General features: G+C 38.4%; 1 protein-coding gene across 5 annotated transcripts in view; it reads left to right on the top strand.

Annotated features, from left to right (window-relative positions):
* Nucleotides 1–14,128, top strand: part of LOC121962863 (guanine nucleotide exchange factor DBS-like) — a 59,232-nt gene that overhangs the window by 12,192 nt on the left and 32,912 nt on the right. The window contains exon 1 of one of the 5 annotated variants that reach the window (XM_042513182.1): nt 1,857–2,097. The exons of the other annotated variants lie outside the window; for them this stretch is intronic. Within the exon in view, the coding sequence (XP_042369116.1) occupies nt 2,025–2,097 (73 nt within the window). The 5' untranslated portion in view covers nt 1,857–2,024. Of the gene's footprint in view, nt 1–1,856; nt 2,098–14,128 lie in introns of those variants that run through there. 5 annotated transcript variants of the gene reach the window in all.

The raw sequence follows: 14,128 nt of genomic DNA, 5'->3' as shown, positions 1-14,128 counted from the left end.
ATACTTCAGTAGTAAAAAGTAAAAAGTACAAGTACCTCAAATTTGAAAAAGCAGAGATAGGAACGGTTCGGTAGATTGGTAATCTATTGACACACACAAAATGGTGAGGTATGCTGGTAGATTACTGAGAAAAATTTAATTTGTCTAAATCTACAGGGGTCTTTCTTCCATTTCTGCCATGATCAGGGTGGAAACTTCATACGGTAGTACTGAAAATTTATTTTTTAATTTTACTTAAACATGTCATGCATTCACGTTTTTACTAAACTAATTTTGTATCCCAGATAGGAGTTGGTTGCTATAAAACTTTGTTAACTTGGGCATATTTAAAAATATATTGTCACTTCAACTTCATTCTGTTTGGCTCATTTTAAACGCAGGGAAAAGGTACCAAAACAATAAAATATGAACTAAATGAGAGGGGACAGACAGAGAGAGAGAGAGAGAGATACACCACAGAAATATAAACAGCATAAACAGATTAGTATCGACAAAAAGATCCTTTGGTCTCAGCTCATTTATACCATATTTCATACATCTTAATATTCAAAAGAAGAAATGTAATAACAGTTATCTAGTTTATCAACTAAATTTAATCACATGATGAATTACCTACTGTTACTGTTATGTATCAGCAGTTGTCATTTTAACTATCTCAGTCTGTAAGTTTTTTTCAGTTAGTTTTTGGGTGTAAATGTTGGAAGTATTCACAACCTTTGTTCTTCTGCTGCCACATTTTTGATACTTAAAGGGGTAGATCTAATCCTTGAATTCACAGTCAGTTGATCACAAACAGTAGATGTCAGTCAGCTCGTCCCCTGTTTGGAGAAGCAGGCTGGAGTCTGACGTGGAAGCCAATCAATCTCCTGCTGTGGATGGAGGTCAGCAACAAAACATATTTTAGCCACCTAAAAGAAGTCCCACCTAATAAAAATCAAACTCAGTTTAGGTGTATACCATATTGAGAGTTTTTTCATAGATAAACCTTTCCGTCAGACCTCCTGTTTCTCCTGATAACAACTTCAGTTCTCCAAATAAGCTCCATTGAGAAAAACAGTAATTTTAGCTCTCTTATCACTGGAGCTGCTGGTCTACTGCTGGTTAGTTTGTGTTATTTTTATTATTATGTTTATGGTTAAGTACCCCATACATCAGTTTAACTCCTTCCACCTTTTTTAACACAGAAACTTAAAACATCAAAACATTCAGCTCAGTTATGGGCTTTTATTGTTATCAGTCATATGTTTTTTGCTCTCAGAAATATTCCACATATTCTCAGAAAAGATTGTTCAATTAAATGAAAAAAAGTCAGAACTTTATTTGCACCTTTTTCCATGCATATCTACTCATGCATACTTTCAATTCGAAATTCCACTCAAACTTAAAAATACCTCACATCTTCCATACATTATGGGTATTAATGACTTACCTTTTTCTTACACATTTAAGCCAGCAACGCAGTGCAGCTTCAGCTATTCAATAAAACCTCAAATATTTCACTGTTATTATTGCATTATTCAACTTTTTAATGACATACTTACTAATTAAACCCATTGCCACTTTTCCAAGTATTCCTACTTTCGATTCTTCTGACATATTTAAGTAAGCAATTCACACCACACTTTCTACAGAATATGTCTCCTCTAGTTTGGTGTATTGTTCAGGTTTTTAGAGACTTCCACATTCTGTCACATCCAGTTTCCCTCTATCTCTCACTGAAAACAGTGTGACATGTGAAACTGGGGGTGGACCAAGTGAAACTCCGCCTCACTGGCTGGTAGAGATGGGGAGGGGGGAAGTGAGTGTGTGTGTGTGTGTGTGTGTATGCGTGTGTGTGTGTGCGGGCTGCACTGTGCAGTGACAGCTCAGTAAGCGGCTGAAGTCTTCGGCTGCAGCAGAATGGACTGCCTGAACTTCAACCATGACGTGCTCTGACAGAATATACGGCTTTGTGTGAATGTGTTTTAACAGTGTATATATGTGTGTGTGTGTGTGTCAGGGGGCATACATGTACCAGCAAAACAATGGCTCTAAACCGAATGTCTCAACTCTGCCACGATATCACCAGGCTGTGGCTGCAACTCAAGATGATGACAGGTAGAGTGTCTGAGTGACTGAGTATCTGTTTGCATGAGGTTTATGTATAGATACAGGAAGACTGTAAGAATTCTGCAGGTGCTTGAGAGTGTGGTGCTTTATGTGTGTGTGTGTGTGTGTGTGTGTGTGTGTGTGTGTGTGTGCGTGCGTGCGTGCGTGCGTGCGCATGTGCGTGCACCCATGCATGCAGTGCACACACTGACTTAAAAAATAGTACTCTGCAGTTCTAATAGGGTTTTGTGCGCATGTGTTTTGTGCATTTTTGCTGTTATTATGTATAGTAGCAGATTTCAGTGTTTGTTATCAAAGGTAGAGCAGGTGTTAAGTAGTTGTTGTAAAATGGCCACAGTCATGGCCACTTGACAGTCTTGATTTGGATTAAATGGAAGGTGTTTATTCACCTGATGCAGATGGTTGAGTTGTTCCCGGTCACCACGTCATCCATAACAATCATGAAATGTACAACTTGCTGGATATTGTTGTATTATACCGTTTATAGAATACTTTATTGTTTTATTATCCTGCACTTGACTCTGTATAATGGAACCTTCTATCAGAGAGAACTGAGAAGTCTTTTTTTTCAATTGTAAAATGTCCAATGCGTCATCATCTTCTTTCATCATCATCTAGGGACCATGAAATCCAAAGAAAATTGCAGTCTGGCCTCTCTTTGTTAAGACAGGGTTCCCATAGTCATGGACAACCAAGAAAAGTCATGGAATTTCACTATCAAATTTTCCAGCTCTGGAAAATTCATAGAAAGAAAAAGCATGTAAATGGGTTTTTTTGTAATAAATTAAAATATTGTAACATGGAGGAGGATTTAAAAAAAAAAAAGACTATTTAATTTTTTTTTTTTTAATGTTGGCAATTGTTATAGAAAACCAAAAAAAGGAGGATTTTCTTTTTGGTGATTTTTATAGAAACATTTCTAGATTAAAGAGTAAATTTCTTTTTTCAAAGAAAACTGGTTTGGAGGTTATGCTTTCTTTCAAAAAAAGCATTCTCATTTTCTTGCCGATTTTTACAGAAAACTCAAAAATTTAGGGCAAATTGTTTTGTTTTGTTATTTAATTTTTCTAAAGGAACGTGCTCTTCAAAAATTGCCGAAATGGGACCATTTATCACAGCCAGAAACTGTAAAAACAGAAATTATCATAGGTTTTCTAATTTCCAAAAGTCCTTAAACACATCATGTGCGATGCTGAAATTATGTTTGAATCTTATATGTTTTGAAACATTGTCAATGATATTGTGTGGGAACTCTGTGAAGAGACAGTGTACAGGTCTAAGTGTTGGACACACTAACAAAACTCTTCAAAAACACGTGTCATAACACACACATACACACACACACACACACACACACACACACACACACACACACACACACACACACACACACACAAAGTCATCACCACTGCATAACAAATCTCTTATAAGCATTTTATAAATGGATGTAAGTATGACTGAGCTAAATAAGTGACCTGCCTTTGTTATCCACATTGATTTTGTCTCATTTCCCAAACATGCTTTTCCTGCTGAAGGCATTACTATCCATCACACAGTTACATAAGCCAATCTAAAGTGCTCCTCGGGCCCTGGCTGTGTGTCGAGCTGTATGCTAACGTGAGGTTTGTCCATCCTCAGTACAGTACACAGCGGAGCACACTGACAGCATGTTAATCACATCGGTCCCATTAACACAGTGTGTTTCCTCCTGTCAGTTTGGAGCAGTGCTGGGACAAAACCCTTTTGAGAGTTTGAATGTCAACATCTCCTCCCCCTTATTTCCACTCTCAGTTGTGTGCGTGTGTTCATTGGTCAACTTCATCCTGTTGATTCAGTTTTTGTTTGCTCTGATGTGTGTCGATGGCAAACCTGTGAAGCACAGTGTTGATAATAATCCATACAGATCTCGTTTTGCTTTTTTTGGCCCTCTGCAGGCTTGTTCAGGTGTGTGTGCAGTGAGGTGTGTTTTGCGTTGCTGTGCAGAGAGAGTGTTTGCTCTACTGACAGATGGGCTGACGTTATCTCGTGAGCCTAAGCAGCCTGCTCACACACATCCACACACAGACACTTTCTGCCAAGGTATCAACCTATCCTATCTCTGCTTTTTGCCAAATCAAGATTAGAAGTTAGCAAGTCTCAGCTAAGCTCCCAAAATGCAACCTGGGATGTGGATCCTTGTGGTGTTGCTTTAAAGTGACCTGTTTGCATTGGATTTAGCAGCAGATGTTATTATGTATCTGTTAGCCAATTGACTTCAGTGCTACTTCAGTTACAAAACAAGTGAACAAAAACAAGAGAACACAATCAATAAAACTCAGTAGATAGTTAGATTAAGTGCATAGGATGGATCTGAGGAGGAATAGGATGATTGCACAACAAATCAAACATATTGATTTTCAGTGGTAGAATGTAACTCAGTACATGTACTCAAGTACTGTACCTAACTACAAATTTGAGGTACTTGTACTTTACTTGAGTATTTTCTTTCCATGTCACTTAATACTATACTTTTTCTCCATAACATTGCAGAGGAAAAATATTGATACAGATAAAGGTTTTTGCATAAAAAACACAAGAGTTTATAAAATACAATATGAATTGTTTAATTTACCAGAGTTTATACAAGTACAGCTGCAATGAATAGTTGATTAATTGGTCAATTGACAGATAATAATTTGCCAGATATTTTAATAAACATTTTGTAATTGTTTATTTTATGTAGATTTTCTTTTTAATTTTTTTGTCTTTCCCCCCACTTTTCTCATAATTTTGAGTTTTATGATTTTTTTAGAATTCATTTTTAGTTTTTTGATACATTGGGTACTTCTAATTTAAATACTTGAAGTACTTTTTCCTGAATATGCTAAGTTTTACTTAGGTAAGATTTTCAATGCAGGATTTTAACTTGTAAAAGAGTACTTTTACAGGGTGGTATTAGTACTTTTAATTAAGAGAAGGACCTGAAGTCTTTTGTCCATGATGACCACCACTAAAATTAACTTGAACAATAAAATTAGTGAAATGCCCCTTTAACATTGGTTTCTGCATTCTGTGCATCATGCAAACCTGCTTTTCTAGGTCACAAAAGATGAAAACAACCTTTATTATTTAGTTGAAATGAACTAAAATGGTCTATGTGAAGCAGTAGGTCAGACCCGGGGGCAGTGTGCGCAGTTCAGATCTTCTTTTCATCGTGTCCTGTATGTACGCTTTGTAGAGAAGGATCACTTTCTGTTCAGGATTGTTGACCTTTTGATTATGACCTACTCAACTTCAGCACACATACAATTTCATGGATTAAGATCAAGTTTCTGTGCTATAAGACCAGACCAGTGTTCTCTTCTGCATGAATATTAGAATTGAGGTGGTTTTGTCAAAACTTTGTCTCACAGACTTGATGTAATAAATCCTTCTACCCCCAAAACATCCCAAAGTGAATCCAGCACGCCCTCAGTGACCTTAAAAGACAATTATAGAAGATAAGTCTTGCTTCCAGTGCATGATGTCATTGTGTAAAAGAGTTGTGTCAGGTTTTTCCTACAGCTGCAAGTTTCTTTCAGGGCAAGTAAAAACACAGACCTCCTGGATTCTTTACTTATGTGCTGCTTCCTTCTTATTCTCTTTGTCATTTTCCTCTTTCTTCCCCTTCTCTGTCTTCCTTAGTTTTCATGTTTTTCTTTGTTCTGTGTAGCGTAATGACTGGTAGCTATGGCCAGAGGCAGCTAAAAAAAGCTGCTGTTCCTATCCGCTGGTTTTACTCTCAGCTGAGCTTTTACAGTTTTTTACTCTAATGGTGGGGAGAGAGGAAGGGAGGAGGACCTGGGTTTAAACCCACAAGATTGCAAGTACATGCTTTGTAGTTGGAGTGAGTTGCACCACAGATCCCTCAACAACTCGCAGTGTTTAGGAGGTACTTGATTCATGAATTTCCATGAGACCACATGCATGCACACGATGGGCACGAAAATGTTGGCAATGCATATTTCTACAAACCATGGATAAGTTACATTTGTATGTTATTACATGATGGATATGTTAAAACTTTACGTTTCAACTCTGTGTTAATGTAGTTAAGTTTAGGCACAAATCCACTTTGTAATAGTTTGGAGATGATCATGTTTTGGCTTAAAATACCCACTTTTCTTGGTGCTGTCCCAGCAGAAAAAGCAGTACTGTCTTGGTAAAAAACAACAGCTTTTCATGGTGCTGTCCTGGCAGGAAACACTGTGATATCGTGGTAATAGCAACAGCTTTTTGTGGCATCACGGAAGAAAAAGCATGCAGCGATACCTTGGAAACACTGATATCTCACAGCGATACACAGCGATATCTCACGGTGAAACACGGCGATATCTCAGTTAAAAAAACAATGCTTTTTGTTGCACTATCCTGGCAAGAAACACAGTGATATATCGGGAAAAACAACCACTTTTAGTGGCACTATCCCAGAAGAAAAAGCAGTGATGTCTTCGGAAAAACAACAGCTTTTTGTGGTGCTATCCTGGCAGGAAACACAGCAATGTCTCAGTTAAAAAACACTGCTTTTTATGTCACTATCCTTGCAGCAAACACAGTGATATCTTTGTAAAAACGACAGCTTTTTGTGGCATTTTGTGGCAAGAAACACGGCAATCACTCAGTAAAAACGACAGCCTTTTGTAGTACTATCCTGGCAAAACTCACAACTGTGTGGTTAAAAAACAACAGCAGGAAATGCAGCAATGTCTTGTTAAAAAATGCTTTTTGTGCCACTATTCTGACACGAAAAACAGCGATGCTTTGGTAAAAAGCAACAGCTCTTCATGGCACTATCCCTGGTCAAGAACATCAATGTGTCGGGACAAAATCACAGCCTCCAAGCGTTTGCATGTCTGTGTGTGTTGTGACGGCAGCGCAGACTGCAGACAGTGGGACAGTGGGACAGTGGGACAGTAGTGTGTTGTTTTGCTGAGATGATGATGCCACTGTCTATTCAGGAGATCAGGGCACAGTGCCAGTGACGGAGTCAGGCCCGATGCCATTGTTCTGGATTTGTAACCGTTGTTGGACAGAGGAAGATCACTTTTAGCTTCCTGGTGTAATACCTGGAGACATGAGCTTCTGCAATATAGATTTCAATTGTAAATACTGCAGAAAACTCAATTCACCATGATTAAAATTAGCTTTAATTTCACCAAGTCTCATTATTCTCTCCTGTTAATAAATTTCCCCAATTTCCTAAAAAGTTCACTAAAATAAAAAAAAATAAAAATCATCTTTCAGTGACCTCTCGGTGTCCCCCGATTGCATGCTGAATCACGTGACCATCCGTAATATTATGTTTGTCTGACTGCTGTTTCTCCTGATCCACACCAATTCAACACACACACACACACACACACACACACACACACACACACACACTCCACTGTTGGTCCTGTGACCCAGTTTATTTTTCGGCATGGTGTATGTGTATTACCCTTTCCTGTGTGTGTGTGTGTGTGTGTGTGTGTGTGTGTGTATGTACGTGTGTGTGTGTGTGTGTGTTAGATACCCCACACAGCAGTGACAGATGGGACTTTGGTAAACCCTGACTATAATGCCAGATAATAGAGCTCAGATTCCCCCACACAAGTGCACGTGCGCACGCGCACACACACACACACACATACACAGCTGCACCGAGCGGCTTGCAAATCCTTGCTTCATGCAAATACAGGCATCACAGCTGACCATCTCTCTGCTGACATTTGATGCCAGCAACTTTTAACCCTGCTGCCACACCCTCACCACACTCACACTCTCAAACCTCATTTTTCCAACCCAGTGCCCTTCAGTCTGCATTCTGAGTCTTTCCATGTGGTGCATACCAGAGCTGCAGATGGAGGGCTGAAGGTCTCAGTGACGCCGCAGTGCTGGACGTCTGTCTTATGAATGTCTCAATCACCTACTTTTTTAATGGCATGTTATTAGGCAGGGTCGATATTGAAGCTCAGAGGACAACCTATATACTCCTATGGCCCTCACAGCTTAAAAAATGGGGATGCATGCCTCTCTTTGCATGCATAGAAATATTTTATTATTTTGTCTCTGAAACAACTGCTTGATTTTAGCTGAGAAGGTTCTGAAATTTGGTTGGAGTTTTGAAGCTACAGCATCCACAACATGTTACCTTGAAGTTTATAAATATACTGCATCTTTCAAAATTCTACAAATTTGTGAGATAACTACTTTAACTAATAATCACTGTGATCTCTATCTCTATCTATCTCTTGAATGTGATATCTAAAGAGCACCTTGAGGGAATTACTTTAGATTTCACACAAATGTCTTTGGTGGTCAAAGGTCAAGGTAACTGTGACCTTGCGCCTGTTTTAATTTTTGTCAGGGTGAAATCTCAAGAATACCTTGTGGATATTTCTTCAAATTTGGCACAAATGTCCACTTTGGTTTTGGTATGAACTCATTAGAATTTGCTAGTCATCGATCATGTACTTGTGCTTGTATTTGTACATACAAATGATGTCTAAAGATAATTTCATACACCAAGAAGTAGCACTGTATCTTGTCATCAGTAATTTCTCCATCAATTAAATTTGTGGCTCTGCAACCTCAGTTTATGCACCAAAGCTTAAGGGGACCTGATGCCTCAGACATTTATCAGTGGACTCTGATGCTGCTGCTTTGTGTGCATATGTCTGTATCTATGTGTTTGTACACCTCAGTGCCCAACCATGTCATACTTGTTTTTGTTTGCACAGTCCTCAGTCAGGGTCCTGCGTCTGAGTGCTTGTGTGTTTGAGTCAACATTAGACAGCTTCCTGCGGCTTTGAACTTTGACCAGCAGCACCAGCGCTGGCAGCCATCAACCAGCAGAGAACAGCTGGCTGCCATCTTTGAACTGACAATGTGTGTTTAGCAGTGAGAACCTGTAGGAACATGACTGCAGAACAAAGGGAGAAGAGGGGGTGTTGTGAGTGAGACAGTCACAGAAAATGCTTTGTGTAGGTGTAATGGACTGAACCTTTATGGGGCTTAATAGGACTGTTGCCCATCTTTCAGCTCAGAGGACTGGCCTAACCAAAGTGTATTTCACAAATCGAATTTTTTAACATATTATTGTAAAGGAGTGATAGTTGTAAACTAATCCAAAAACACACGTACAGTAAGTGCAGTGTCAGGGGCAAACTCCTGGTGGCTGAGCGGCTGACCTCCGCTGGCCGAATGGCTAACATCCGAAATAGTGCTCCGCTCACTTGAGTTTAAGATAAAATTAATTAATCATGCAGCACTTTTAGACTATATATTACTTATATATTTAGGCTATATGTTATTGGGCTGAGTGGATCAAATCCTGATATTCAAACAACCCTAACTCTTGGCAACATGAGTGCATTGGCTTGATTTCGCTCAAAAACATAACAAGATGGCAATGTGCAACAAAAGAAGTAATGACCCAAAAATTAGCAGGAAATTTGAAAAAATTACCAGAAAATAAACTGACATTTTGTTTTAAAAAAGTAAGAACAAAAGTAAATGACCTGGAAAAGGGGCTTAAGAATTACAATAATTTTGTGACATAATTTTAAATATGTTAATTTGACATTCCCTAGACATTTTCTCTAGCTTTTAAAAAGACTTTCTTTTGAAACTACTGATTTCTTGCAATTTGTTGGACATTTCTTACCAAGTTGCCTTTTTCCCATGTATTTGAAAGAAATAGCAAGGTTAATAGGTATAAATACTTGTGAAAGGCATCAGGCACCAAAGAAAACTTGTCCAAAAAAATTGCATGCTCCTTTTTTATGCAAGTATGTTGCATTAAATTCGACATGCACAAAATAAAATTTAAAAAAAAGCTCAGAAATACCCTCACAAAGATGGTGGTTGCATTCATACCTATGAACAGAACAAGAAAGTGAAGTTGACATGCCTGTTTTAATTTCCATCAGCCCAAGGTGATGTCCTTAGATCACTTGTTTTCTTTTCAACCAGCAGTCCAAGGATCTTCGGTTACTCTCATATCTCACAAATAAAAGCATTGAATGTTCACATTTGACAATGTGAATATTGACAAATAGATAAAACGACTCATTGTTGTAGCTCTAAAACAGCAGAGATGTCAGCTTTTCTTAAAACAGTCAATCAAAATTGAAAGAAAAGAGATAAAAAAAGAAGCAGGCCACTTTTATATGATGTAGGTTTGGTGGCGTGTGTTTTATAGTACAGTGTTAGACGGCTGTTGACCCCCTACCACAGAGAAAACACATCCACAGTATCAACTAGCACCAGGCCAACACATTAAATATGTAGGCATGTGTAAAGAAACCCTGTCCTCCATTTCATCCTTTCGAGACGAGAGCACCTCTGGGCTCTTTTTTTTTCCGACTGCTTCATTCTCCTCCTTCCCCTCCTCCTCTTCACTATCTTTTCACCTCTCTAAGTCCTCTCTCACAGAATCACACAAACAGGCATTCAGTGGGAGACACTCGAGAATCAGTGTAATTTAGTCGGCTTTAACTTGTTATGGAGTTTTTCTCAAATTTATGTAATGAAACATTTGTTGTATCGTCAGTAACAACTTTGACTTTGAAGTAAATGTGACTGCTAAAGATGGAGTGACCCAGATTAAACGGAGCTGAATGGTGTTATATTTAGTTTTAATGGGCAGAGCATTGAGTTATGTATCAGTTTGCCCCTCAGCTAAGCCCCCGAAAAAAAGGATGAATGAAATAGTGAAGGGGTGTCAGGGCTTGGGGGAAGGGTACAAGGAGGCGGAGGGACATTCTTTCTAGGCCCCCCATAATCACTATTTGTGTTTAGCTGCATTGCCCCACTTCCAGTGAGAGAGAGTGTGTGTGTGTGTGTGTGTGTGTGTGTGTGTGTGTGTGTGTGTGTGTGTATGTGTGTGTGTGTGTGCTGTTTGGTGGGTAAAGGGGTTCACTTGCAGCCTTGCCGCTATAGTTTAATTTCATTCATTCGGCTGAAGACAAAGCTGGGAGCTTTCGAGTTTGAGCAGCAGCGAAAAGCAGCCTGACGCCTGAATGTCTGATCTGTGTGCACTATTTACCCCTGTAGGCATGTATGGTTCGTTTCAACTTGAAGAAAGCGTGTTAATTTTCTATAAAATCTCTTTGAATGACTTATTGGATTTTTACAATAAAAGGCATTATTTAGAAATAACCACATGATTTAAGAAACTGGATAGAGGAACAAATAATAACATGTTGAAAAGCTGACACTAAACTGCTAGCAGTGATAGGCAGATTGATTCTTTTCACAGGATCAGTGCCTTCAAGACAATACATGTAAATGTCAGAGTCAGAATACCTTTAATGTCATTGTACAGGTATATATAACGAAATAAGGTTGCACTACCTGAGCAGAGCTAAAAAAAAAGAAAGGAAGAATTAAAGACTAAAATAAATAGTGAAAGGTTAAAAGCCATGTAGTTTTAAAAACACTCACAGCATTTTAAACATGCATGCTCAGTACCTACATATGCTAAGACATGAAAGACTATATGCACTAAATCGATACATAAATATAAGTGAGAAAATTGCATCAGTCATCAGTCATTCCTCTTGCGCCACAGGTACAGATACATAATGACGTCATCATCTGCGTACAACATGATGAAACGGAAGACTTAAACCTCTGCTTTCTACTGCAAAAAGTATGAATGTTCTAGCTACTATTGTTTTTTTTAGATCGATATATACAGGATTATGGAAAAAACAATCTCCTGTGGCTGTCCATGGGAAATTCTGGGGAAATTCAGCGGTAATTACAGCGAAAAACTACTTTTGCATTGCATGTAAGATAAGTTGACATGAGGTCATGGCATGATGTTTGGATTGACAGAGTTCTTACCTTTCTGCTGAGAAAAGAATGAATGCTTGAGCTGTTATGGTTTTTATTTTAAATATATTTAAACAGGATTATGCAAACAACGAGGTCCGTTTTTAAAGGGTGAATGAAGACTCAAAGGCTGGACATCATGGGAGAGTGTTGTGATAGTTACAGATACAGAGGCCTGCCACCAGGCATGACTACTGGGTCAAAGTCTTTGAGGTCAAAGACACACACACACACACACACACACACACACACACACACACACACACACACGCAGATACAGTAGAGTCAGTGCACATGTCTGGCTCCCCTCCAGACTTTGGGTCTTAACCCGAGCTTACTGCCAGACACACTGAACTGACAGCTGGCCTGGCAACACACTGAAACACACACCGAAACACACACCCTGACAGATGACAGCGCATTTGCTCACACACAGTCTGAACATCTGAGCATTTCTAACACAGAATCTTGACTCTTTTGGGCTTATACATTGTATTTTTAAAGAGTTATTAACATAACATAAGTACGTCCTCCCTTCCCTTCTTGTAGAGCCACTGTCATTATGGCAGAGTTGTTGTTTTGGGTAAATTACAGGCTGGTGAACTTTGCTGGAAGCTCTGTGGTCAGTTAAAATCTATTAAAGTGGACCTGCGTTAATGACACGTCAACCATCTCTCTAAACTGTGTCCTGCTCAGCTTCTTGTAACCCACAAGGATCCTTGAAATCCTTGAAAATTTTTTGAATTTGAGAAAGTAACAAACACCCTGAAAGCTTTTGAAAATAGACGAACAAGGGTGATTGAAAGTGCTTTATTTCTGTACTTTGTGCAAGAATAAAAATTGAAGGTCTTTTGATATTTTGTATTTGAAGTTAGTGATAAGGCTGTTTGATTGTTGTCTGTGAGCTTCAATCAAGCCTTCTTGTTCTCATTATAACAATTCTCAGTGTTCTCTGAATTCACGTTGATCCTTGTCTCAAACTAAGCTCTCATCCAGATCCTTCACTCCGTTGCAAGTAAAAGTCCTGCATTGAAAATGTTAAAGTAAAAGTAAGTATAATCAGGAAAATATACTAAAAGTATTAAAAGAAAAAGTACCCAATGCAAAGAAATCTTAAAAAACAAACAAAACACTCTAAACTTTAAGATTATTAGAAAAGAAATGAAAGCAAAAATTTTTAAAAAAATAAAAATATAAAGAACACCTCAAAACTAAAAAGTATTTTTTAAAAAAAACACCCCAAAAGCTCAAAATTACTTGAAAAAAAAGGCATCTTAAAAACTTTAAATTATCTAAAAAGAAAAACAAATGTTCATCACAACAGTTGGCAATTAATTTTCTGCCAGACAACTTACTGATTATTTAGCAAATTGTTGCAGCTGTACTTAGATAAACTGTTTTGTAATTTAATTTATTATGAAACATCATCTTTTAAAATCTCAATTTGTCTAGTAACTGAAGCGTTTAAATAAATGAAATAAAAAGTAATGTCAAGTAAAGTACCTTTTAAATTTATACTTGAGTACAGAACAAGAGTAAATGTACTTAGTTACATTCCACCACTGTTCCTGAGTCACTGCTCTGTCATCTTAATGTAATCCCCAGAAATCAGGAGCCATACCCAGTGCCTTACTGGCATCATTATTACTGTGTGTGTGTGTGTGTGTGTGTGTGTGTGTGTGCGTGCGTGCGTGTGTGTGCGTGTGTGCCAGTCAGTGCTGTACACATCTAGTATAACAGATTCCTTCCTGACCACAGCTACATGTGTTGCATGTTTTATTTTTGTAAACAGCTGCCTCACACATGCTGTGGACTACACAGGAGACATGAGAGCTACACTTTGTGCTGTGAGTCACTGTCTAGCCAACGGTGCGCTGACACACTCTCCACAGCATTACCGAGGATCTAAGCTCTTAATCTGACTGCTGCAGAAAACAATAGTGTCCTCAGATCACAGCTTTTAAAGATCAATGAAATAACTGACGAACAAACATCAGAATGGGCAGTTAGACTCTGCAGCAAACTCTGCATCTGCACATTGAAGCCCAAACATCCAAGTGAAGTCACAATAAGAAAACGTATTTTTGAGATGCATTTAAAGCAAGCATGCTGTCGGAAGGCCTTTAAACCTGAGCAAATTTGCTCACTCTCTCTAAAAAAACATGGCAAGAAGGCAATG

Source organism: Plectropomus leopardus, chromosome 24, assembly GCF_008729295.1.
Source record: "Plectropomus leopardus isolate mb chromosome 24, YSFRI_Pleo_2.0, whole genome shotgun sequence".
Lineage (NCBI taxonomy): Eukaryota > Metazoa > Chordata > Actinopteri > Perciformes > Serranidae > Plectropomus > Plectropomus leopardus.
This window is presented reverse-complemented; position numbering and strand designations above follow the sequence as displayed.